Source organism: Taurulus bubalis (assembly GCF_910589615.1).
Source record: "Taurulus bubalis genome assembly, chromosome: 18".
In the NCBI taxonomy this organism is placed as follows: domain Eukaryota; kingdom Metazoa; phylum Chordata; class Actinopteri; order Perciformes; family Cottidae; genus Taurulus; species Taurulus bubalis.
Genome location: NC_136606.1, coordinates 7,527,861 through 7,555,261, shown reverse-complemented (window position 1 = coordinate 7,555,261; position 27,401 = coordinate 7,527,861). Strand labels below are relative to the sequence as shown.

Genomic DNA, 27,401 nt, shown 5'->3' with positions numbered 1-27,401 from the left:
TATATGTGTGTCTACACTGCAGTAACAGTCCCTGGCCCACCGGCAGGCCACGCACTTGTCCGCAGCGCTGGTCCCGCGAGAGAGGGCAGCAGGATGGGTGACCCCGCTGCTCCCCTCCCTTCCAGCCCCAGCTGTCAGCTCCCTTCCTGACTTCCCCACCCTGCCCCCGGTACCATGGCGCCCAGCGAGGAGGACGGCACGGTCGAGGAGAAGGAAAACAACAACAAGAAGAGAACGAAAAGCGCCGTCGCGACCGCATGGCTGACTTTCTACAACATCGCCATGACCGCCGGGTACGTGCGTAATATTCTGCCCCGGCGGACTATTAATAAGAAACCCTTTTAAGTTCGCCGCTCTGTACACTGTACGCGTGAGTTGCTGTTTATAGGACTGTGTGTCTCTGTGGAAAGCCCAAAGTGCCTGTTCAGCTCGCTCAATTTAGCTGTCGACAGTTAGGGGAAACTTGAGTGAACAAGTGGATATGGGAAAGAAAAGATATTGGAAAACAAAGGGGCAGGCTATTTGTGTGAGTGTTAGAAAATGAATGAATCGTGTTTGGTTAAAGTGACGGGCTCGCGCCGCAGCCGTGTCCAAATAGGGCCGGCTGCCTGATGACGTCAGCGTCGAGGCCCACAGCGCGCGACAGTTGCAGTGATAAGTATAGCCGGAGCGCGCTGACACTGGAGCTTAGTGCTGGGACACGGACATGCTCAATGGGCAGATTTTTTTTAATAACAACATAACATTTGCACGTTGTTTTATGAACTGTCCAGCTGTGGATTTCAATACTTGTCTGTTCATGTCACTTGTCAATATGTCTATATCACCAGATCAATAACATGTAGTTTGCAGTAGCTTAAGAAGTACTGTATTTATTAAACATAACAATACCACAGTCTAGAAATACTCTGTTACAAGTGCAAGTCCTACATTCAAAATGTCACTTACAGTATGTAAAAGTACCAGGAAAATGTACTCGCATATATTGAAGTATTACATGTTAAAGCACTCGATGCAGGAAAAAGAGAAGTACTATTATATATGAGATCATTGGGTTATTATTACTCATTCATCATGTAACAATTGCATTTTGTTGTTATTGTCTAGGACTGCATCATATGTTTATTGTCATTATTATCATCAGTGGTACTTGTACAAACTGTTAGGTAGTGTGATAAGAATCCTGTTTTATAGGCTGTTAGTTTGTTTTGTGTACACAAACATATCTTAATTTGTAAAGTAACAAACTAGCTGTCCGATTATTTAGTATAGTAAAAAGTACAGCATTTCCATCTGAATTGTAGCCTAGTGGAGTATAAAGTAAGAGAAAATGGAAACACTCAAGTAAAGTAAAAGTACCTTAATTTGGATTTAAGTACAGTACTTAAGTAAATGTACATTCCAACACTGCCGTTAAGGCATATATTACTTTATTATAATAAGTACCTCATTCAGGGACACAACAACACAACATGCAGGGATCAATACCTTTCCAGTCATACAATTGTAACTACTATATACAGTATTTAAGGTTTATAATCCATCATATTATTGGGATTCATTTGAAATGATTGTTATTTAAGATGCAGTTTTATAGTTTGAATTCATGCAAAAGCAACATCAGTCTGATTTCTGCAGCGATAATTTCAAAATTATGTTTTTATGTTTGTCCTCATATTAAACCTATGTGCCATGGACTCTGATGTAAAGATGTAATGAACTTAAGCAAAAACTTCAAATTTTCATCAGTTTCAGCTTTTCAAATGTGAGAATCTTCTGCTTTTCTACATTTCTACTGCTTTTTTACTTTTAGTCAGTATTTTAAAGTAAAAACGATTAATGAAGAAAATAATCAGCAGAATATTAATCAATGAGTTCCCCTGTTTTCGATCCAGCCATTAACCCTGTACATTGTTAATTCCATTGATCCTGATAACAGGTTGTGTGTTTGTGTGTTGTTGAGTTGACACCTGGTTTACATTTTGGCAGAATTTCACATGGGATGCATATACACACACAAGTTTAAGAACAGTCCCAACACGTTAGCTGCCTTTATAAATATATGTGCATATGTGTGTATTCATAGGGGAGAATTTTAGGGAAAGTGGAGATCATTGAGATAATTTTAATTGTGTAAAATGCAAAATGGACTCAGCTGTGGAAACGCATTATTATGCTAGTACTGTATGTTTTACAGCAGCCACAAGTGTCGGACTGTAAACATTTAAATACAATTTGTACAATAATTATTTTAAAGCAGACGTGAAATATATTTAATTTGCAAGGAATAACTGATAGTGAAGTTAATTATTATTGCGCAATGTTCCTACTCTAGTAGATGCAATCTTTTCAAATGTTGTTCATTTGACATTGTGTGTGTGTGTGTGTGTGTGTGTGTGTGTGTGTGTGTGTGTGTCTAATTGTCATGTTTTATAAAGTCAGTCGTCAACTGTAAATATAAGAGTCTGATTGGGATTTTCTGCATTAAGACTGAGGCAGAAATTGGAGAGAAAAATGCTCGTAACGGAGCTGCGAGAAGATGCAGCAGCTTCAAGTTTTAGTTTGAGATAAATTAACATTTGCTATGTCAGAAGTACATGCTGAATAACATGATTTTAATCATTCATCTCACACTGAGTGGTGCCATTGTGTTGCCTAATTGTGTTTTTGTTGTGTGTCTACAGGTGGCTGGTTTTGGCCATGGCAATGATGCGCTTCTACATCCAGAAAGGTACACACAAGGGTCTGTACAGAAGTATAGCAAGAACACTCAAGTTTTTCCAGACCTTTGCGTTAGTCGAGGTAAGAATTTGAGTGGAATAGTGTCGTAGCATGACCTGATAAAACAGTGTCATATGGGGATTTTAAATAAGTAGATGAGAGAAATAACTGATATGTTGGTATCTCGTCCTACAGGTGGGACATTGTGCCTTAGGTAAGTGAGGATTTTTGTTTATGACTTGTGTTTAAATGTAAATAAATTTACATTTACGTGCCGACATCTTTACAGCTGTAAACTTATTTGTTTCCTTCTCTCTCCTGCTGTACTGCAGGGATTGTGAGGACTTCTGTGATTGTAACCGGGGTGCAAGTGTGTTCACGGATTTTCATGGTTTGGTTCGTCACCAACAGCATCAGACAGGTGACGAAACTGCAATCTGCTGCTTGGAAGGCTTTTTATTTAGTTATACAAACCAATGAAGGGTAGCAGACTTTTACACATTGTTTTCTTTAGTATCTGTGTGACAGACGTGCACAATAATTATTATATAATATAGTTGTATACCCACACATACATATGAATAACATTCCGTAATTAAAGATAGATTATTTGAGGCTTTATCGTGACAAATCTAATCAAACTAGCCTTCTTTTCTGTCTCTATTGTATGCAAATGTTGCATAACAGACTATGCATTCATTATAGTTGTATTTATTTTGTATTTAACATAATTGCTTCCACACATTTGCATCCGTCAGCTTTGACTCAAGTTGCTTCCTCTTTCCTCTGTATACTTGCCTGTATCTTTTAAAATGAAGATCCAGAATGAAGAAAGCGTAATCCTATTCCTGGTTGTGTGGACGATGACAGAGATTACCAGATATTCCTACTACACATTCAACCTGCTCCACCACCTGCCGTACTTCATCAAATGGGCCAGGTGGAGATGCCGTGACGAGCTTGAATTGTCGTTACCGTGTCAGACATTGTTGTCTATGCATGTCGGTCACTGATCTGGCTATTTTCCCCTCCGGCATGCTTCCTTTAAACCGGCTTGACATCAGGAAGTAGTGCAGCCGCGTGTGTGTGTGTGTGTGTGTGTGTGTGTGTGTGTGTGTGTGTGTGTGTGTGCGTGTGAAGTATCGCCTGGCTCGGAAAGAGAGGTGAAGCATGTGTGTGTTTATTGATTAGCACCTTTTTAGCTATTGTCCGGTCAATGGAGGGTGATCTTACTGCTAACATTGTGCTCAGACAGCACTGCAGGAGACATTCAATCATTTAATAATGTTTGATCAATTCTAAAAAAAGAATGTTTAAAGAAAAAAATCAGTAACGTGCTGCACAGAAAAAAAAAATCTGGCAAGGATAGCAATCCCAAAACTTGTTTAAAATCCAAAGCCTTAACTATTTACACAGAAAACGTGAAGTTGAAACCCCTGTCATGATTATCAGTGATCACCTCTCTCCGCTCGAGAGTGACATAACGCCTACTACTGTATGGAGCGCTCTGGTGACGTGGCAGCCTCTCTGCTACAGTAGCTCGGCTGAAATTGGAGTCGTTGACAGGAACGTCAGCTTCACACATTGATCGCTGTCCAACACACCGACTCGGCATCTGACAGCCAAGAGAGCTCACTCCAGTGACGTTTACGTATCCCATCAGGACAAGGCGAGACATGACACTTCTGCAGACAGAGGTTCCCCAGGAGAACGTAGTTGTTCCTTCTGCTACTTCAGTGTCTCGCACACGTTTTCTTTTGTTTTGGGTTTAGATTCCTGTGTGTTAGATGCACCCCACATCCCACACCCACCGCCACCCTCCACGTATTTCTTAAAGCATCGAAGAGACTCTAGGCCCCCGGAGAGCGGCTCATGTTCAGCTGCTCATGTTTTTAAGACCATCTGTTTTGGTCATGGAATGTTCGCCCAACATTTCTCTCACATCCGCTGAGACGCTCCCCCGAGCCTTCGCTGTGGTCTCCACTAAATGCAGGATCTCCAAAGCCCCGAGTCATGCCATATATCATACTACAGAGGGACGCAGGCCGTGTCACACTCATGCAAAGTGACAGTTGATGACAGAAGATGACCGTCTGTTAGTGAAGCGCAGCTCGAGATGATTTTATGATGAATATGGATCATATTTTTGACGTGGCATTTCCCGGATTGTTTTAATCTGTTATAGAAGGAAAGCCAACTTCTGCTGAATAATTCCTACCTATTGATGTCTGTAAGCATTGCAATGAAGTATTGTTTTCATCATGTGGTCAGTATACCAAATCAAAGCATATCCATTGTAATCAATCATTTAGTGCACTGACGGTGGTCAAAGCCACAAACTGCAGCCACAAATGTCACATCTGCACAAGGCAGCAGGCAGGAAAACAGTAGGGCCCAAAGGCAGACACACACACAGGAAGCAGGAGGCTGATTAAATGTGAATTCATTAAAGAAAACGTCCAAACGAAAGTTAGACAGGTGGTGAGGCTGGTGAGTCCAAAAGCAATCGGAAGATCCACAAGTGAAAAGACGAAACAAAAAGTAAACTACCAGACATTAGGGAGTTGCTAACTTCTCTCTCTCATAACCTTCAATACCCATGACTGATCAGAATGAAATACCTTGTCAATTTTTGTTGGACATTCAGACCCAAGTCAATGTGATTTTTGTAGCTTTTTAACTGTTCAGCTGCATTTTGGCTGCCAATTTTTAAGTCTCAAAATTCAGAGTTTTCCAACAACCCACCAGTGCAATGCAGCAGCTCCAGGAAAACAGCACATTTTGACAAGACACTTAGATAATTAGTGCTTTAATGAAAGCTCTTGACCATTTTCACTGCTATTTCAACGTCACCTTATTTTATCTTGGATAGGCAAACCGGCCATTTTGAAGAGATATACATTTGATGAATCACAACTTTGTTTTATGCATGTGTTATTGACAAAATATACACATATTAATGTACATTTCCTCTCATAGATAAAACAAATGGAATGAAGGCTATAATTATCAGAACGATACAAACGCCCAGGCTCCCTCATGTGGCTCGAAGGTGTACTGCAGATAGAAATGTGGAAGAAATACTGCAAAAGTATTTTGCAACCCTTATAAAATCTCCTGCCAGTATATGTCTTATACATTGGGCCTTTGTCTCCCCTATGAATGGTTTCTCATTCTTAATGTGCACGAGTGATTGAAGTTAAAAATACTTTTGGGAGCATGCGTCGGTTGCTGAACTCATCCTTCACAGGTTGTATTTGTTACGGTTTGAGTGTACATTGTGTGTGAGTAGACATCTAAGCACGTGAGTGTTTTAACATCCACAGAGGTGCACGAGTGTTTGCAGCAGGCGTGTGACCTCGTACATCGTTTCCCTCCCAGATACAACCTCTTCATCGTTCTTTACCCGCTGGGAGTCGCGGGAGAACTGCTGTCCATTTATGCTGCTCTGCCGTTCGTACGCAGATCTGGAATGTACTCCATGAGGCTCCCCAACAAGTATAACGTGTCGTTCGACTACTACTACTGCCTCATCGTCTTCATGTTGTCATACATCCCACGTAAGCAGCATTTCTACCCACACTGCAGGTTATGGTAAAACATGTAAAGGAGGATGACCCCAGACAGACATGAGATTGGGATAAATCTTCTCAAATTCTTGGCAAGGAAACTAAATAAGTGTCTTTCCCAAAACATCAAACTATCCCTTTAAACATTTGAGACCTGCAGCAGCCTTTGATTTTTTTTGTGAAATAAAGCAGCAGATAATTCAGCATTTTAAAATGTATTCAGTATTAATTGACTTGTGCAAATTACATATATAGCATTATTGTGCCAAGTAAAACTTCTATAAGGAGTGGAAATCCTAACATGAACATCCAATACAGCACATCATCAGTGCAGAAAATAATACTTTTAAGAATCTGCTTTTCATTGAGAATTATAATTTGTTTGTTATTCTACCAGGTCTGCCTCCATGATTGTATGTTAACTTAAAAATGTGAATTGATAATTATTTATTCTCGCTGAGCCTTTTAATATATTAGGATGAATCACTAACAGCCTGTTTGGGATTATCAGAGTGATTACAGGCCAATTGGATGAAGATGATGATAAAGAATCAGAGTAGACTTTTCCTGCCTGTGACATACAGATCAGTAATAATTAAAGTATTGATTGATCCGCTTTATTTCCCCCAGTGTTTCCCCAGCTCTTCTTCCACATGCTGCGGCAGAGGAGAAGGGTGCTTCACGGTGAGGTCATAGTGGATAAGGACGACTAGACAAGCCACCGCCTCCTGCCTCCGTTTGAGCCAGCCTGCCTCCACCATCACCACCTCCACATCATCTCCCCCTCATCTTTAGCACCACCGGCCGGTACATCCTTCATTGCACGGGACCGCACAGATGACGACCTGTCTGACGAGAGAAGAAAGGAGTTCACCAGTACTGATAATAATAACTGAGCCTAAGTCTTCACAGGATTGGTTCCTATCCGAATGATAATATTGGAAACTTGTTTACAGTCCCAGTGTTGCTGGAGCTTGAGACAGAAGCCCGACGTTGAGTCCTTTATTCGCACTGAAACACACGAGCCGCAGCAGAGTCACAACACCTCTCTGACGGAGTAAAAGGTAAACGAGAGGCTTCAAGGGAAATGTGAAACATGGGAGGAAGATTGAAAGTTTCCTGAGTTGCCCAAACTTCATCCCCCAACCGACCCAATTGGCAGTTGTATTCATTTTTTTAAGTGTATTGCACCAAAGAGATTTTATACAGAAGTAGCGTGGCTGTACGAAACAAAGTTCAAAAAGAGAAAATATTCATAGTTCTATCATACCTCAACAATAAATCTACATTTAGACAATATGCTGCTTCTTTTGTGTACGTTTGTAAATGATGCAATGTGAAATGAGCGGTTTGTAGTTGGCATATTTCTTAAAGATAATTTATTCACATACTGTGTCACTTAACTCAAACTTAACATTGTGTCTGCTTGGCTCCTGCATTCTTCTATGTTGCTTTGATGTTTACTATGTCAAATGAATTTACAAGAGTGCATCTTAAACAAATTTGAGTCTTCAAAGAGTAGCAGCTTATCTACTGGCTGCTGTAGGTGAGACTTCATTTCAGATTTTTGTGAGCACTCACAGTCTTCAGTCTTCAGTCGCTGTTGTTTTTTCACATAAAGATTCTCATGTGCGTGTTGATAGAAAGTAGTTTGATTCTCTCCAGTAAAAGGTGCTATTGTGAGGTCATTTCAATCTTCTGTGTATACATTACAAAAGCAGAAAACAGGACGTGAAATGATTGAGAGAAAATGTTGCAGAGCCCATGGTTATTGGAGAAAATCTACATTTTGCTACAATCTGGGTTGGAGAGAAGAAAAAGAAGAAAAGTCAATGTGATAAAAATCTCTGGAAAAATATTTTTTCAAGAACAAAACAATAGAAATGTGAAAATACCTTTTTGTGCAAAATCAATAAACTAAATTCTACAATACCGTGGAGAGTTTTGTGATGACCTTCACACAGATAAATCTGATACCAGGTTTGTTTATCTGGATCTGCTTACACATTTAGAAATAAGATGACAAATACAAACATCTTCTGGGTTTTTACATATTTATTTGTGAATGTTTCCTTCATCTTTGTAGTGTTGTTTAAACTCAGGAAACAGTACCTGAGTGTAGAAAATGGCACATTTTATATTTGTAGGTAGGATCCATAGATTTATATTCCAAAACACATCTACGTCTGTAATAGTGAAAAATAAATCTCATAATCACAAAATATTGTATCATACATAGAGTATTAAACTGTAACGGTGCAGTCAAGCTGAATGTGACATTTTTCTGCATTTTTGTGTAAATATTTAATTTGTTTCTACTCGTATAAATGAAAATGCTATATAGACATTCATGAGGTTAGATAACAGGTTCCTCAAAGATAGCATATCAGCGGCACTTCATGTTTTTTTGCGCATCATTTTGCACCTTTTCATTTTAAGACAATTACATGTTACATGGAAAGCACTACGGTAAGTCCACTTGGCTTCATAGAATTAATAATTTCCTACAAAACTTGCATAATGAAATATACATTCAGATATTCAGTTGCACGTGGAATACAGTTTTATAAAATGCATTTCAAAAAACCATAACATAATCAATTGGTGATTTGGTACTTTGAAGAATAAAAGCCCTCCCTCTGATTGGCCTGCGTTATTGCACTGGCTGGTAATGTTGGACTGAATTCACTTTGGAGGAGAAAGGCATCTCCTCAGCATCGGACAGACGTTCGCTGCTGCAGCCCTGGGCCCCATTTCAAAACTGTCCCTTTGCTCTTTCCGTATGGACTCTCCATGTGCTGTGCCGGTGGACCAGTGCCACATGGGGGAAGTCTAGCTGCTCACTGCAAGCTCCCTCTCGACACTTCGCTACGATACAGGCAATCGTGCTGCAGAAAAACACACAGAGGGACATTAGGACACCTCGGAGGAAATCAGCCTCACGATGCAGTGACATTTGGGGATGAAAAATAAGGTAACATCAGACGTACAGGGATCCAGCTCCTTCTCACAGATGTAGCTTATGAGATCTTCACAGAAGAAATCATTCCACAACCCTTCATGGATGAGTCCCGCACAGTCTTCTCCCTTCTCATGCCCGTGGCCCCAGTCGTCAGGCTGACCAGGCTTCCACTTCCTGCAGGCAAGCAACAGGGGGCGATCACACATTACACTAACAGGTTTTCCACATGTGAAATCTTTGATGATAAAGAGGCTTTCTTACTATAATGCATGAATTGACATCACTGGTCATAACCTCCTTATTGTATCTTTAGTCCATTTTGTAAGAATTACTGTTCGCTTACTGATTTTTACTTCTGTTGCACGAGTGAACTGCTCTGGACCACCCTGAATAAATAAAGTTGATTGAATGTGACAGTATTTGCTTTGTTTGAATGGGCCGCAGGAATAGAGGAGTGGAGCGTTGCATGATTTCAAAGCAATCAGAGCGTATCAGAAGGTTGATATTTTCTCAAGACTGCGTGTTTATTTGTTGTTGTTTCATGGAAGTGAAAACCTACTGCTTGGAAAGCAGTATTTTGAACAGGTCTGAAACCAAATATCCTGCAGGAACGGAACCTACTTTCATTGTGGATAAGATGTTCCCTTATGAACAATAAATACTGACGTGAAAGCAGGTACGGTCCCGTCCAGCCAACGCCACACGGTCTCCTCCTCCCTGTCGGTCAGACCCATCCAGAAGTAGCCCTTTCCAACGGTCTGCTTCGTCAGCCATTTCTGAGATCACATGAGGATAGAAAAAGTCACAACTGAGAAGTTACCTCGGCCGAGCAGTGACAACCTTTTTCCCTTCCGTAATGGAATTTTAGTGCTAAAGATACACTCGTAATTAGTCACCAGTTCCTCCATATCATTGATGATCAACAATGAAGCAGATGTTGATTCACAGGTTGCCTTTGCGTCGTCAAAACTACGCAAGTCTTTGGAGAAAAAGTAGCACTTGTCCTTGTAGTTGACCCAGTCCACAGGGCATCCTGTAAAACAGTCATAGTCAAATCTGCCATATTATTATCAATAGTGCTGGATTATCAAATTGATATACCTAAAAAAAAAACATACACCAATATGTCCCTCTTTGTGGAAGTCTAATTTAAAAGATGTGTTGCTATAATTTATCTATGAAAAAATCTGTGCTTAGAAATGATGACAAACTGATCGTAGAGTTACATAATAATAAAAAACAGTGTTACTACAGTTTCTAGCCAGTAGTGACTGAAGGATATTGTAATACAATAATGTGTACTATATTCAGAGCTTTGGTCACTTAAACTGTAATGTCATCCAACCTGCATGTTCTGAATGTGAGGTGAGGTGGGCGGGTGCTCACAGCGTTTCCACAATATGACCAAAATACTCTTGTCCATAAACTACCTTTTGAATGTTAATATAATCCTCAACATAATGTATCCCTTCCAGATGGCAATGTTTCCGTTTTTGGGGAGCTCTGATAGACTTTTGACACAAAACTTTCAGTGACATTTGACTTTTTCTCTCATTTTCCATATGTTTTCTATGACTTGAATTGGTCAACTGTTTTCCAGGTTTTCCTGGTCCAGGATGCGGGGCAATGCTGATTGATAGGCGGTTCAGTTCATTCCTTCAGGACCTCATGAGTCAATTCTATATAATTATTCAAATGTAAAACTGCAACAGAAGTATTAAAATAGGGATAAGACTTAAAGTCGTACCTGGGGCCCAAAGTGTCGGAGCTGCTGCCTCATCCTGCAGAGACACAGGGTGGACAGGGTGGAGCATCGGAGGTACTGCAGCCTGGATGGCGATCCCTGCTTGTCCCGGTGATCCTTCTGGCCCCGGGGGCCCCACTGGTCCCGGCAGTCCCCTAGGCCCCTGCTCACCAGCTGGCCCCATTGCGCCTCTGATACCTGGTGGTCCCTGTGCCCCCTGAGGACCTGGCTGTCCATCTCTTCCAGGCAGACCGGCAGTACCTGGCTCTCCTTTAGCACCAGATGGTCCGGCCCTTCCTCCTGATCCTCGGGAGCCCTTGGATCCGGGGTTGCCAGGTACGCCATGCTGTCCTTTTGGCCCTGTCAGACCATGTGGTCCTGGGAAACCCTGCACTCCTTTGGGTCCTTGTATCCCTGGACCACCCTTCTCCCCATTCCCTCCCTTCTGGCCAGGCTGACCAGATGGTCCCTGAGGTCCTTTGTCCCCTCTTGGTCCTCTTGGACCAGGGGGACCTGAAAAATAAGATTGACTGTAAGCAAGTGAAGTTAAGTGACACATTCATGAAATAAAAAATGCTTCTTTGCTTTCTTTCTGAGAAGATTGATATCACATCATATTACAGCTAGTAGCTAGTAGCTGGTTAGCTAATCTTGATAGCCTGGTACATGACCGAAGCTACGCTAGCTGTTTCCACCTGTTTCCAGTCTTTGTGCTAAACTAAGCTAACACTAACACGAAGCTAACACTATTGATCTTCTCATCTAATTCTAAGAACAGGCTGATTTGCACATGATGTATGGTTATTTAACTTTAAAACAAACATATTATTAGTACAACACAGTGCCTCCCTCACCCTGTAAAATAGTGAAGTTGGTTATTAGCTGCGAGTGCTTGGTGTCCACCAGCTTCATCTCTTCCATGACAATAGAGAGGCTGGTGACCTCCTTGTCCACGCGTGCGGCCAGCACTTCCTGCTGGGACCTCAGACTTGTTGCATCTGTCCTCATGTCCATCACACTGCTGTTGAGGTTCACCAAGAAGTCAGAGTGACGGCCGACGGTCTCGGAACAAGTGCGCAAGTCGTTCAGGTTGAGGTTGATGGCACCCAGGAGCTGCGTGGTGAAGCTGATGTTGCCGGTCACTCGGTCCATGCTCTGCTCTGATTCATCCAGCCGAATCTCAAGCCGGTCAAACTTGGAGGATGTGAGGTTATCGAAGTCCCTCTGCTCGTCAAAGATCTCCCTCAGGGTCTGGTCGTGAGCATCAGCCAGGCTGCTGGTGTTCTGGAGCTGGCTGGCCACAAAAGCGAGCTGTGATCCCACCTCCTCCAGGCTGTCGTTGTTGGCTTTTGCAAGAGCTGAGGTATTACTGGCCATGACCTGCAGGTTTTCCACCTTACTACGAAGCCATTCAGTGTCAGACCGCGTCTGTCGGGCCGTCTGCTCGAGGCTCTGAAAGTCATTGCGCATTTTCTGGATGGCCTGACTGGTGTCATCCACTGAGCGCTGCAGAACGGCGATGAGGCCTCTCTGCTGGGCCTGGGTGAGGTTGAGGCTGCTGATGCTGAGCAGCGCCTGGTCCTGAAGTTTTACCTGCTGCTGGACTTCTCTCTGCAGCCAGGCCGTCTCCTCCTGCAGACCCCCGATCATGCCGCCATAAGACTGCAGGGTGCCGTTTACAGAGTGCAGTTTGGCTGTGTTGCTTTCCAGCAGTCCCTGAACGGAGCCCTGGTTGTTCTGAATGTCTGAGCCAATGTTCTGCAGCTGAGTCAGCTTAACTTGATCGCTGTGGATGCGTTCCTCCACCGCAGTCAGCTGCCTCTGGAGAGTCCAGATGTTGTTCTTGAAAGCCTGGATCTCTGTGGTGGTATTCTCCGACTTCTCCCCTGCTTGATCATCTGAGATGTGTTCAATAAATTACAAATAAGTTTCAGCCTTTTACTGTAGCTTTTACTTTAATTCAATACTTAGACACTTACCAAGCTTTTTCAAATCAGTCTCAACAGCAATTATCTTTCCTCCATAGTTTGCAATACCTTCAGACACGTTGTCAACTCTTTGCACTACTGGAAGAAAAACAAGACAGGTAAGACAACGGTTAATGTCATATCCTCATCACAGGCGCCGTGCATTATTAAGAGACCACAATGCCTGCAACCACAGACAGCATATATAAAAGGGATCAGAGAGGAAACCACTCACTATACGAGATGTGTCTACATGTCTTGTAGGCATGTAATAATGCTGGACTCGATTAATGTAATCTTTTGGGTTAGGCCAGATTTAGATTGTTGCAGGGAGACATAGAAAAAGTGGAATTTGGAGTTGGATCGGAACTCAATTTTAAGGTAGAGACAGACAAAGGTGGGCACTGCGAAAGAGACAGAAGGAAGCAGGAAGAAACATTGATTCAGCAGAGATGGAGTGGGTGGTCAATGATAGACACCAAGGACGGAGGTGCATGGGGAGACATTGGCGAGGGCCCTAGGGAACAGGAAGTGACCTCGGGGGGGGTTCTTCAGTAAACAGGCGGATCAAAGACGGCCCAGAGGAGGCAGACGCTGCGGCAGGGAGGCTCTTCACGCCCCCACAGGCGACACCAGCGTTCATTTCCTCTGGAATGTGTCTGGGATTCCAGGGAGTCAGCCCACTTCTACCACCAGCCTCGCCAGGGGGATACATCCTCTAACTGGGATCTGCATGGACCCCTCTGCTGGGAAGCTGCATCCCACATGTTTGCTCCCAACAGTTAAGTCAACAATCGCCAGAGACACAAGATGGGCTGGTTCAAATCCATCCATCCCTCCAAATAGAGACACAGGTAAAGCCTTTCATTCACGGCCCGATTAGCACTAATATTGGTCTTAAATATGGGACGTAACAGTTAGCCACTAGTTTATATCCCATGTATATTAAATGTCAAGCAAAGCTTTAACATTTATTTGCTTTCTTGCTGAGAGTTAGACGAGAAGATTGATACGACTGCATCTGTATCATGTCTGCCTGTTGAGAATGAAGCTACCAGCTTACTAGCTTAGCTTAGCATAGAGACTGGCAAAGCACCACTAAAGCTGAGTCATATTTTCTCACAAGTGAAAAAACAATGTATTTTGTTTACTTCAGAGAGAGCCAGGCTCGCTGTTTAACTCTGTTATGCAAAGCTAAAGGTAAATGGTCAGTTGGACAGGAAATGCTTCACAAATCAAACTACATGGGACACATTTCCAGACACAGGTACAGTTCAGCATTGCAGAGACTGAACCAAAGGCTACACTGGCACATTGCTTCTTTTACAACACTCACATGTGCACTAGCCTGGAAACTGAAACTAAAACAAGCAAGCTCCCACATACAGACCTTTCCGGGCCTTTTCCACATGTTCTGTTCGTGTACTGGCCCCCAGGGAGGCTCATTGCATCACACTGTGGCAAATTTAACCATAAAACACACACCGTCAGAGAAGATGAAAAAAGGGTGCACAGAGGAAAGCATTATTTCTTTATGTTGTAAAAAATAACTTTTTTGAAGCCAGTTTGAACTCTTTCCAGCTCTTTCTTCCTATAACCCTCCTTAGTTTCCTTTTGTATATACAATAAGAAATAGTAAAAATAGGTATGAAGCGACTGATAATTTGCTATTTCATCATTTCTAGGAGCCACGGGGCAATCCTCTCAAAAGGACAGAGGAGATGAGATTAACGTGCTAGGTCAAATTTACAAATGAAACACAAATGCATCTTCACATAAACCTACGGCTATCATCTTATAAAATATAAGTGATGTGCTAAAAGATGAATAAATAACTTGTTGATACGTTCAAAGGTAGCTTCTAATTATTTCCTGTGTTCAAAGCAGTGACAGTAAGCTTTATGAACATGAGGCGTGAGGCTACTCGTGGTGGTTGTGCCTCTGGTTTGATTTAAGTCAACTTCCTAATAAAAGCCAATGCTGTAGCACATTTGTCTGAGCGTATGGATAGTAAACACCAAGGACTCATTCAAGGTTGAGAAGGAAGTGTTCAGTGGGAGTCGCAGCAGCTAGCCTGGAGGTGATGTCAGGACTTCACTCGGCGACCTGGTTTTACTTTTGATATAAAACCATTCAGGTGTTTAACTGTGACACGCTACAGCATAGCGTAGCAGTAGCGTCACAAAGTAAGAAACTGGCTCTGTAATGTCAGTTAAACAGCAACTAAAGCGTGTTAGCATGAGCCACCATAAGCTACTTGTAATACCACACCAAGTAAGGCTGTAGCAGGAAACTTGTGTTCACATTTAAAGCCAGTTGGTGTTTGAGAATAAAAAGAACGTCACACAGGGAGTTAGGTTAAAGGCACAGGTGATGTCCTCCTCCAGTCTCCGTTCTTACTTTCTCTGAAGAAAATGAATGGGACTCGAATCCTCCAGAGTGCAGAGAATGACCTCGTATTGCTTTTGGTCTCGTCAATCACAGAGGTCACTCAATCCCGGCCATAACTCAACACTCTCACTGCATCAAAACAAAAGAGTCAAAACCAGGACGTTTCTGTTGGTCAGCGACGGAGGACAGAGGACAGCACACATGTTAAGTACATGGAGCACTCGGGGTCTCACTACATAACCATCTGGAGCTGGGAGTGCGTTTAATGTGAGCTGTAGTTCCCTTGACAGTGACGCTTCAGTGCCAGTAAAAAACCTATTTCAGCGGGTTCTGCTGAAGTTGCGGCGAGTTCACTCGCTGCTCATCTGGGATCAATTAGGCCCGCATGAAAACATGCACCGTGAAACAAGGAGGGCCGACTGAGCTCAGAGAGGAAGGGGACATCGTTGTTAATGGCCTCAAGACACACAGATAACCCCACAACACGTAAACTTTAACAAAACAAAAATAAGTCACACGTGGTCGTGGTATTGGAATGTTTAGCTCAAACATAGCAGGAACATTCAGAGTTCAATTCCCCCGAAAGACATTTTCCCGAACCTGGAAAAAAAAGTTAAAACGGCAACATGGCAGTTGAGCTCCAAAAAGCCTGAAGACCCTCCCCGGAGGAGTGAGCTTTGGGGGTCTTGGTAAAATAAACCGCGTGAAGTTTGTGGGGAGGAGACAGAGGGGCTAAAGCACAAAGAGAAGGGACAGGGTTGAAACTGAAGTTCGCACAAAATTACAACGAAATTGAACTCCATTGTATCGAGCCAGCAGAAGAAACCTCAAAGATGGAGATCCCAAAACCTGAACAAATAAGGTCAACACTATGGGATCTGCATGGCTACATACTGCTCACATTCAAGGAATAGTTAAGCATTCGAGGAATTACAGTTATTCACTTTGTCGCCAAGATTAAGACCACTTTTATGTCTGCACGATAAATATGAAGCCACAGCCAGTAGCCACTTAGCTTAGCATAAAGACTGGAAACAGCTCTGATCAGTCCAACGGTTATAGGTTTTGGTACAGACAAGATACAAGCAGCTAATTAACGAGTTTCACAGATACTGGTCGTGAACTTTGTTTCCCCTGCAGACAGAGCCAGGCTAGCTGATTCCCTCTGCTTTAGTCTTTATGCTAACATGCTGACAGTTCATGAGAGTGGTTTTGATGTTTTTCATCTGACATTTGGAAATGTGAAAAGTGTATTTCACAAAATCTCAAACTATTATCCAACTACTTTAAATTGTTCAAATGTGGGTGAACTGACCCTTTATTTGTATGGACACGTGACTTCTGAGTTCCATTACTGATCTATTTCCTCTACATAATGACAACGTAACATTGCCAAAACAACAATGCTTGGTCATGCAGAAGGCCACTCTCACACACAAACAACACACACTCAGTCGACACCCTCATCAAACAGCAATGCTCTTATTTCTTGGCAGCCCAAAGAGAAACCAAATGATATGTTTGGAATTATAATTATAAAATTATATGTACTCAGCACACAGTGAGCAAATCATTTTAGAAAAACAAATGACATCATGGAAGTGATGTTTAGACATGTTTGTCATCCAGTAATTCTACCCATCAGGTCACAGTGACGGAGGAAGAGTGTACTGTAGTTTACTGGGCAGTCTTACCTTTGTATCCAAGCACAGCAACGGCGATGGTGAGGAGAGTACACAGCACATAGAGCAGTGCTATGGAGGTCTTCAGCGCCCATTCATTCTTACACTTAGTGCATTGGGTGCCCTCTTGGATCCCTGTGCAGAAAGAAAAAGACCACGTGACTCACAACATTTTTGTTATAAAAAAGGTCTAAAAAGGACATGTGGGTAGAATTTAGTGTTAGCTAGGGACTCACATCTGAACAAACAGCCCTGGAGTCTACATTAAAGAGTCCAGCAGTTCCCTTAGGGCCCGGGTGGTGAAGGGGCAGGGGACACAAAAACAATCCCCCCCACCGATTTGTTTACACTCAGCGACATGCTTATTTTCCTGAACTCAGCCTTCACTCAGCAAACTTCCTCTTTTTCAGTCGAAGTCTCTCTCGTGTGCACAAAGATACACAAGAAGCACTGAAAGCAAATAATTTAGTGCGACATTAAATGCTGCCGCTTCGTGAATCCTTTTTAGGCCTTTTCCTGTAGCTTTAGTTGAGGTAGAAGTCAAACTCAAATGCCTCAGCTGGTGGGGACACTTGTGGAATAATAGGATCACTTTCATGACAGATGAGTGGTGAGATCCACAGCGCTGACGGGAACACAGCTGCGTTTCATTTTCTATTCAGGAAGTGTGTGTGTGTGTGTGTGTGTGTGTGTGTGTGTGTGTGTGTGTGTGTGTGTGTGTGTGTGTGTGTGTGTGTGTGTGTGTGTGTGTGTGTGGAAAGGTTCTCGGGGTTCTGGTTGTCATGCACCTGGAATGAAACTGGCTTCACATTCACAATATGAAGGAATAGCTCTCATTCAACATGGCAGCACAACGGTGCAACACATGACTATCACCATCTGAAAGCCAGTCAATCACGTGACCATTATTCATCAACCCGTAAAGAGCCAGGACCATTTAGCGCCAGAGATTTCACCACACATCTAGTTTTAATACATGAGGTAATACTTCAATAAATTAATAATGCGGCACTGATTGGCTCCTCGGGGTCTCGATGGGAGTTGATATGCCAAAGTTAACAACTTGACTTGTTCTTATGGGTGTGATGGGATTGTTAGTAATCAGCGAGTGTTAGACCTCAGTTAAACCCCGAGTCCAGCTGGAAGGGAGGTCTCCTCACCACCCTGAGAGAACATGAGGTTTACGGTAAAAAGCACAGGCAAAAAGAACTGACTTTGAATTTAATCCTTCCTTGGTTTTGATTCTTCACCAACAGAAATGAACCCATCGCCAAAATACCGACCTACTTTACTTTCTTCTGCCAAAAGGTGCTGCCCTGTGTTTCCAAAGTTGAATGTAAGTCCCATCAATCTTTGATATTGTTGAAGCAGATAGTATATACGTTAAGCAACCAATCATTTTCATATTTTATCCACCATTATAAATACTAGTCTAAAGAATCAGTACCTAGATTATTTGATGTTATGAATTTATGTTAGGGAGATTACTAATAGCCAATATATTGTTTATTACTATATTTTGCACCAAAAATCATCAGCAGGCTATAATCTTTAGATAAACACTTATCTAGCCGAACAAACCATAAACACAACACTGACATTAGTTTCTAACTTTGTCATTCTGTCACTTTTTTAGAGCCTAATGTGGCTGAAAAACACTTTCAATCGGTACAGGGTCAGGGTTAATCTGTGGGTGTGTCACTGTGAGCGAGTCCTTTCAGATTACATCTGGACATTTGATAGTTAATATAAAAATATTGGTTATTGGGCTTTAATGAAACGCTTCCACCATTTTGACTCTTTGCAAAAAACAGACGACACCGCCGCTTCTCAAGCTGTCCTTCGTTACTTTTTTTTGCCTGAAGCTGCACTGAAAAATGTATAAATAAATCTGAGAGCATGACATCTCAACATAAACTAAATCAATGATTCAGACTTTTGTCTCTTCCTTGCCAAAATCTTCACATCTTCAAAGCAAGAGTTATGTGGGAACAAAAAAAGGTCCAAAAAAATATGGAGAGAAAAAGAGGAAATGCTAGAAGCCGACCAAAACCTGTTAAGTCAGGAGAAAATAATCCAAATGGTGTATTGCTTTCTGCTTATATTGGACCACCTGAGAGTGAGCCCAAAACATGGCTTATATTAAATCATGTAAAGGTCAATAGGCTTCCTAAAATGCATTTTTTACAAGCACGGCTACAGTTGTGGGTGTGGAGCCAGTTACTAAGCATAAAGCCGCTAACACAGCTGTGCATGAGGAGTTACCAAAGTCTTCCCTCGCCACTGGTTTAACTGGAAGCAGAGAAGTGCACTCTGGGAATACTGCCACGATAAATGATTGCTTTTCGGAATCATTCATAACTGCTGACATGTTTGAAGTGTCAGCTCATGCATGCTTCCACAATAAAGCAAGCATATCAGTTCATCAGTAGTAATCAAAGCGCTGCTGCCCAAATTTTCTGTTCCAATCCAAACAGGCTGACAGTGTTTACAAATCTGCAGCGATGAAATGATACCAAAACAATTTGCAAGGGTATAAACTATTACACCGGCAAAAGGCTTTTCCATCCCAGTGCACATTGACTGATGAGCTTCAGATGCTCCGTGGATAAGTGGAGTTGGCTGTCACAATATGACACCAAGCATAACACAACACACATGGCCGACAATACAACAACAAAGGAGATTTGAGTTTCACAGCTCCTCCGTGAGCACACAGACATCAGATGCAGCAGCTGTAATCCCTTCACCCCCGAGTGGCGACACACCAGTGGGCTGTCAGAGGCTCTCTCAGGGGTTGTGACCTGCTTGCTGTTCATTTCCCAGTGGGTCACTTCCTGGATGAGAAGGACCAATAAGGAGAAGAGGCGGATGCTGGACTGGACGGCTGTGGGAAGCTTTCGGATAATATTGGTGTTTGGCTTTTGTTCCATCATCTGCGTTTCTATTTTACATTGTTTTGTACACATGCATGTCATCAGCATAGGTGAAGACATCAGGGCGTGTTTCTTTCCCTTTAAGAAGCTGGTTGCCATTAATTTAATTTAGTGTATCATACTGGTTTGTTTTGAGTGAGTTAATATTAGTACATGATGTTTAAGACTGGGCTTAAATAGCTTCAATACTAGTAACTGATACTGAATTTTTTTTGATATATATCTGTTGATAGTACTTTTTAAAAACATAAACATGTAACATAAAGAAACAATAGGTAAGGATCCCTCTGAATTAATTCCTAAAGAATTGTGACCAAAATGAGGGAAATATTTTACAGTTGAAAAGTCAAGTTTTCAAAATTGTTACTTATCAGCTAACATACACATAACAATATATCTGCAATAAGCACAATGCCGAGTTTAATTAGAAACGGTTAAGATCATTTGAATCATTGTAGGAATCAGACCAACCATTGAAATTCAATAATCATTAGTTAGTCTCGACGCTGCCACATATCTACAGGAAGAGAGGAACAATATTCAGGTGTTCAGGTTTACAACTGGGCTTTACCAGCACTTAAATTACTACATTTCAATGTGAAGCAGGTCCTAATTACTAGTTGAGAGCTAGTCATGGAGATTCTGTTAAAACAATATTTATATGTAGCTATAGACGTCTAAAATGCTCACCTTACAACAACATTTATAGCTCAGTTTTGATGTTGTGTCTGCTAACCTGTAAATTATCAAAACCATGCTTACATGGGATGTGGCTTTATAAACTATATAGGTCACGTTCATGTCCTCTTACTCAGGTTGGTTTTGTTAGCAGAAATGTCCACCTAGTTTGAAACAGTTTGCATAAAAAACAACTGAATCAAGACTTGGTGTGTTAAGTGTTAATCCTTTCTCTTTGTCTCTTTATCATTTTTGTTTATCGTACTTGTTTGTGCTATGTATGTTCCTAGACTTTCCTCCTTGAGGACAAATAACAACAATGAGCTATCTGTATGGCATCGCTCCACATTCCCGAGCTGTTTACATGACACATGGCCAGATGGATATGAGACCGTCAGGACCAACGTCTTTCACACATTCTCAAATGTCTGTCACACTAACGGGGCCCAGATGCACAAATCCCAACACATAGATAAAATATCTTGAGGTCTGTAGCACATGAAGTTTGGCTACATGTGGCTTTATGTGATGAAGTAAAACAAAAAAAGCTTCTAGTGTGACAAACGTTATTATTTAATATTCAAAATTAGGAAGAAGAGAACTTGAAGCAGACTGTGGAAAACATGAGTGAACAGTGAACTCCTTGTTCACAGTTTAACTTCATACTCGGTTTCCTTTAGTTTGGCTGCTTGTCTTTAAATCAGACTCTGATTCGTCATCTTTCCCTTCGCCTGCGCAGTCAGACACGGTCAGGTCTGACTGACCACAACCATAAAAACAACCATCGTCCAGGATGCTCAGACCACAAGTTGACAGCAACACTTTTACAACACCCGATACTCCAAAGACAAAGCGCCTTTCCGAAACAACAACAACACACCAGTGTGTTTTCAAATGGGAATGTCACTGTGTGTTTTGTCTGGATAAAGTCTCCCATTGTTCCTGCAAAACCTCTATGTTGAAATAATATTTGGATTGTGTCCACCTTGAGAATTGAGTGTCTCCAAGTCTGTGTCTTTCACCAGCGTCATTTCCTGAAACAAAGGATTACCCCAAACATCATTTTTGTCCTGCATCCATTTGCTCAAGACATGCCAAAATGATTTCCACCGCAAAAGCGCGGCCGATGCGTGGGCCCTGCTCATTAAAAGACAATGTTTATTTACTGTAAATATCAGAAGGGACGCTATAGTAACGGATGAGAACACAAAGCTGTAAGCTGAGGTCACCCAAACTGTGATTTGGATCTCTGCCTCGCTTAACACACACTCAACCTCCTTTCCAGGAACAAGAGAGCAGATTACTCCAAGAGGGCAATCACCGAATTATAGCTGGCATCAATGACAAAGAGAGGAGTTCAAGACAAACTACAGCAGTGGAAGAAGTCCTCTGAGACTCGACTTAAGGCCAAGTGCATTTGAACTGACGATATTAGACTAAATACTCTGTTACAAGTAAGTATGTATAATATATTTATATAGTAATGTATTTAAAATTACACAGTACTATAGTTTAGACATCCAAAGTACTCATTGTGAAGGAGAGGTGACTTTGTGTCCCCAGTTTTCACTATTTCTGGGCAGTGAAGAAAGATAGAAAGAAAGAAAGAAAATAAGGAACAGTAGAAAGCTTAGGACACAAGTAAAGAACAAGAGAAAAGTAGAGAGGAAGGACAGAAAGTTTGAGAGAAAAAACATGATATAAGAAAGGAACGGAAAAAACTGTAACTTGAAGAGAAAAATTCATCCAGGCCCCTCAACCTGCTCCATATGTGACTTTGATGCTCTGTAATAACTTCTTTCTGTCCTCCGAGTGGTCAAGATTTACAATTACCACGACCACAAGAAGTTTATTTGCTGAAATGGTCTCGAAAAGACATAAGGGCAAAATAAATGAAAAAAGAAAGAATGTCTTGTAAAGGTTGAAGGAATCCTCTGCCACACATGATCGAAGACAGGGCAGTTTTTCAGTTTTCCCGACTGAACCTTATTAAGGTGGAAGATTTTTTCACGACAACAGCAATATTTATATACATTTTGAATTACAAATCAGAAGTTACTAGTTACTACCGTTGCCAGGTGAAACAGAGATCAGTAAAACGTACAATCACATTCCTCAGAAAACAGACATACTTAAAGCTATTATTTATGCTTTAAAAACTTCAAACAGTGGTGCCCCCTAGTGGTGGTATCTAAAGATTCCCATCATCCCACAGATTCAACTTATTGACAGTGAGATAAATGGACTAAGTGACACATACAATAATAGGTTTTTACCATAATGTTACATTTATGTGCAAACAAAACAGTATGCCTTCAGAATAATCTAAAACATACTACAATCACATGAACGATTCTACACACAGCTGCTTAAGTTGCACACAAGTCCAGTACCTTAGTATATGCATCTTCATTACATCACGAAGACAGTGGGTGGCTGCTGTGCATCAGATGCTCCAGCATATATCAACATATGAATCGCTCAATGCCAAAAATGGAGTTGTTTGTTTCCAATTATGTTTTTCAGTCATCTGTCCTTCATTACTCAAAACAGAAATAAGTTTCCGTTTTACAAGATCTCAGAAACACTGATCCAAGCCAAGATGTTTCACGGTCAGGAGGGAGATGGTGGCTCAATGAGTGAGTCATCCGGCACTCAGCTTTCTCAACAGCATGATGAGGTGGCCTGCACTGAATCATGTGCTGTAACGATGTGTGTGCACACGCGTGTGAACGGGGGTACTGCAGCATGACGTTCAGTGTCAGTGGACATAAATCAGTGACTTTGAAAAAAGACTTGAAAGAAAAGAAATCCAATTTTCAATCTTCTCGCACTTCAAATTGAATTGGTGACATTTATCTTTAACTGAAAAATGTCTTAGAAGTACGCTTGATGTGTTCAACATTGTAGCCAAAAAGAAGGATTTCGTGGCAAAGAAATTGAGATTTTGACTTTTCTTATACCAAACGCTGGAACCACCAAACAAAACACACAGGAATGAAAATGACATCACGGACAGCTCTTTTTTCCTCTCAAGGACCATGGAGACAGAGAGAGAAGACACGCCGAACACGATTCACAGCCAAGGCACAAAGGTCGCTCCCAGCAGAGGTCCCGGCCTAATAACCGACTGTTTAACGTCCTGGGGAACACTCTCCGTCCTGCAGGATGCCCACTGAGCTCACTTCGAGGCCGTACCTGCCAATGACGCAATCGGAGGAAGTGCAGAATTGGGGCCAAAGGGTTCTGAGTTCACGGGATGGCTTTGGGGCCTTGCAGGAAACCGACACCATCCCAGCTCCATGTGTGGCCTGATTCAGGCTCCATCTCTTTTATTACATGTGATGGAAACCATACGCCTCCATCACACAAGACAGGCAGGCGTGATGCTCGTGACTGTAAAGTGTGGGGAGGGGAGGAGTGAAGACAGGCCGGACAAGGCCAACAACAAAAAACAAAAAATAATGGGAGAAAGTATGAGGGAGAGTGGGAGCGCAGAATGGTTTAAAGAGGTGGAGAAAAAGCAGTGACGGATTAATTGCAAATGACAGTAACCCCCGTCACATCAGTGAGCCAAGAACCTCTCATGGGCCAGATCATCCACGTAAAAAGGAGAGGGGGGAAAATAATATCTCTCACTGAGCTTTGTTTCACATCCAACAAAAAGCATTGTCGAATTATGAGGCAACCAAGTTTGCAGCATCCAGCAGCTCTCCCGGCTCCAACTGTCTGCCGCCTCGCTGTGGGGAACGCGCCAGGGTCATTTCTTTTCCACGTGAAGACTGAATTCATCTCTCGGATCAGCTTTTATCCAGTGACAGGTTTATGAGGTTCCATTAGACACATATTCAAAATGAACGAGGCCAGTAGGAGAAAACACAGGTTTGTGTTAATACAGAGTTGCATTTTGGCTTCCTGAGTACATAAACACCTTCATCAGTCAGCCTCCACTTAATGCACACATTTGACTGATGCAGGAAATGTCACTGTTTGTAGCGTAGATACATTTGCTGACCAAACAAATGTTTGCACTGATGTTGCAGAGTTTCTAGTAATGCAACATGCTGAAATGTCTCAGCTTGTAAAGAGAAGTGCAACACTTATTGCATGCCCTTGGAAATAGATATAGGACATGTTTAAAGCTGCATCAGTTGACTTTTTATACAAATAGATATTCAAATGTATTAGAAGCCACTTCCAAAATGTACCTTTGACTATTAGCTTTGTTTTGGTCTCCACCCACTACTAACAGACACATTGGCTGCTAAACACTCCAACATGTTCATCAGCTATTTGCTAACTAGTCTGCTCTTTGGTGGTGGACTTAGTGTCCAGTGGTTTATCAAGGCTGGAAACGAGGTTGAGCTACAAGGCAATAACACTCTCTGTAGAGCTGATAACTACTAGCCATTTCCTAGAGGCTCATTTGATGACAAAAACATTGATTAGTGCAGCTTTAATGTACAAATAAGTTTAGGATAAATCACGATACAGCGGTTATATCATTATAAAATGTCCTTTCTTTTAATTGTCAAATGTAAAATATGTTGTTTTGTTCGCTTTCTTGAACAGAAATAATCTCCTGTGGCCTTTTTAGCTTTGAAAATATAGCTCAAAAGACACAGAGAGCCGCCTCGCCATTACCATAGTGACGCCTCACCAACTGGTAAAAGGCAGAGAAATAAACACTTCTAAATTTTGATTTTGAATGATTTTAATGCAGCATCCTTCTGCCCTGCGCCCTACCACGAGCCCGGAGGCCCCGCTCGGCTCTGCACAGACTCAGCGATCGCTGCAGTTACACAAACAGGTCGTCTTTCCAGAAAACTACATCAACAATGGAGTGGGGAAAGGGAATGGACTTGCTCAGCGCGGGGATTTGGGGCCCAACGGAGCGACTTAGGTTTTGGTTACAAAGCAAAACATCGGAGCTTAAGCACCTTAAATCGTTGCAGCTCTCTAGGAAGTGTGTGTGCGTGTGTGTGTGTTTCTTTTGGTCTCCGTGTGTGTGGCCCACTGGTTAATGACCATCACATTAGCATCCAGAATTTGATAGCCTGCCTACGCTCAACTTTGACAGAAACACAACACCGTCAGCAAAAAAGAGTTCAAAGTGAGAATGCTGGAGAGCAGGACAAGAAAAACAAAAGAAACACTTTATCGAGTGAAAAACAGGATTCAAAGGCTGTTTGTCTTCAGTCAGCTGTCTACTGGAAGAATTAAGTGCAGCGCTTCACAATATAACCAGACAGGATTTGAATTTAAATCGTATTCCCTTTCAAAAAACATTGCAACACTTTGTAGTAAATCTGAGAATCTGTAAATCTTTCAGTCTACATTTTTTTCAACATCAAAGTCCAGTCTCAGCTGCAAAGATCTGGATCTGAGTTTGTCTCCGAAACCTCATCCGAACGATGTCTGGATCTCCCACTGGTCGCTTCAGGTGGCAGTCGAAATGTGAAAAGCACCACAAAGACCAGCACTGACCGAGCGCTGGCAAGGACTTCAAAGAAAAACAAACAACAACTATCGCCGGTTGGAGAATCCCAAAAATAAAACAAATAATGTGACATTTTCCCTCCGGTGAGCAGCTGTAACAATAAACCACAAAAAGGTATTTCAGATGTTAAAACAAACCCTTTTCTGTCTTGTTTGCGGCTGTTATCAAAACTTTTTATCTGCCTGTTAGCATACGGTAAACAGCATCCTAGTTGTGGTAAAGACGGCGGTGTGTACCGTCTACTCCTGCATGCAAAATGACGCAGACATATGAAGGTCGAGGTCATTCCCCTTCAAGAGGAGATTTAGGCGAGAACTGGAGAGTAACGGGAACATGCAGTACCAATAACAACCACTAGCAGCAGTGAAATGACCACGAAAAAAAACCCACATCCAGCTCAAGAACAGACAGTTAATTGATTATTTTTTATGTGAAGTTACAATCTCACAAGTGAATTTAGTCTAATATGTTTCTTTTTAAAGATAAAAACAACATCTTGGAGATAAGTGTGTTTTGCTGCATGGATGAGCAGACAGCAGCAGACTGATCCTGATGTTTCGTCTCCAGTTCACAATGTTTTTTAAACATCTAAAACAAAAAAATATCCAGCAGAGAAAAAGCCGACTGTCAGACGTCATGTCCTTCAACAGAGTTTGAACCGTCGCTGTTCTGCTGAGGTTCTGCCAAATAAAACCTGGAAGGCTTTAAAGAGCTGTGCAGATTTTTGGGATACTTGACAGAAATCTCAATGGAACAGTTCTTTTAGAGGCCGTGCCCACATCAGCAAAACTCATCCCCATGTTGACCACATCCGCCACTGACTCGGCCTCGTGGACGAAGGACGGGTCCACATGGAAGCACCTCCTGTGTTCTTTGATACGTTTCTCCTCCAACAGACGTGTTCCCTCCGACCCGGTGGTTTCTGCTCTGGTGTCGCTTGTGGGTAATGTCGGTATAACATTATGGTCACCGGGGAGGAAGCCACTGTGATTCTCTGGGTTGCTTTGTAACGAGAAGCTCTCTCATTCAACAATGGGAGAACATGGAGGGCTGTCAAATATGAATATGACTGTGTGTGTGTGTGTGTGTGTGTGTGTGTGTATGTGTGTGTGTGTGTGTGTGTGTGTGTGTGTCTAATTGTCATGTTTTATGAAGTCAGTCGTCAACTGTAAATATAAGAGTCTGATTGGGATTTTCTGCATTAAGACTGAGGCAGAAATTGGAGAGAAAAATGCTCGTAACGGAGCTGTG

General features: G+C 42.1%; 2 protein-coding genes across 2 annotated transcripts in view; one reads left to right on the top strand and one right to left on the bottom strand.

The window, feature by feature from the left end:
- The first annotated feature begins 168 nt into the window (after positions 1-168).
- hacd1 (3-hydroxyacyl-CoA dehydratase 1) lies at positions 169-8,222 on the top strand. Its single transcript, XM_079234295.1, has 7 exons — positions 169-293; positions 2,685-2,802; positions 2,917-2,935; positions 3,054-3,142; positions 3,540-3,661; positions 6,103-6,281; positions 6,921-8,222. Exons 1-7 carry the CDS (start codon positions 175-177, stop codon positions 7,001-7,003), a joined length of 729 nt encoding a protein of 242 aa, XP_079090421.1. The 5' UTR covers positions 169-174; the 3' UTR covers positions 7,004-8,222.
- Positions 8,223-8,335: 113 nt separating this feature from the next.
- LOC306750765 (collectin-12-like) overlaps positions 8,336-27,401 on the bottom strand; it is a gene marked incomplete at its 5' end in the record, with an annotated part of 30,933 nt that continues 11,867 nt past the window's right edge. The window contains 8 exons of the mRNA XM_079234238.1: positions 8,336-9,178; positions 9,281-9,426; positions 9,919-10,028; positions 10,149-10,285; positions 11,000-11,509; positions 11,851-12,894; positions 12,976-13,062; positions 17,049-17,171. Coding sequence (XP_079090364.1) covers positions 9,159-9,178; positions 9,281-9,426; positions 9,919-10,028; positions 10,149-10,285; positions 11,000-11,509; positions 11,851-12,894; positions 12,976-13,062; positions 17,049-17,171 — 2,177 coding nt within the window. The 3' untranslated portion in view covers positions 8,336-9,158. The remainder of the gene's footprint in view (positions 9,179-9,280; positions 9,427-9,918; positions 10,029-10,148; positions 10,286-10,999; positions 11,510-11,850; positions 12,895-12,975; positions 13,063-17,048; positions 17,172-27,401) is intronic.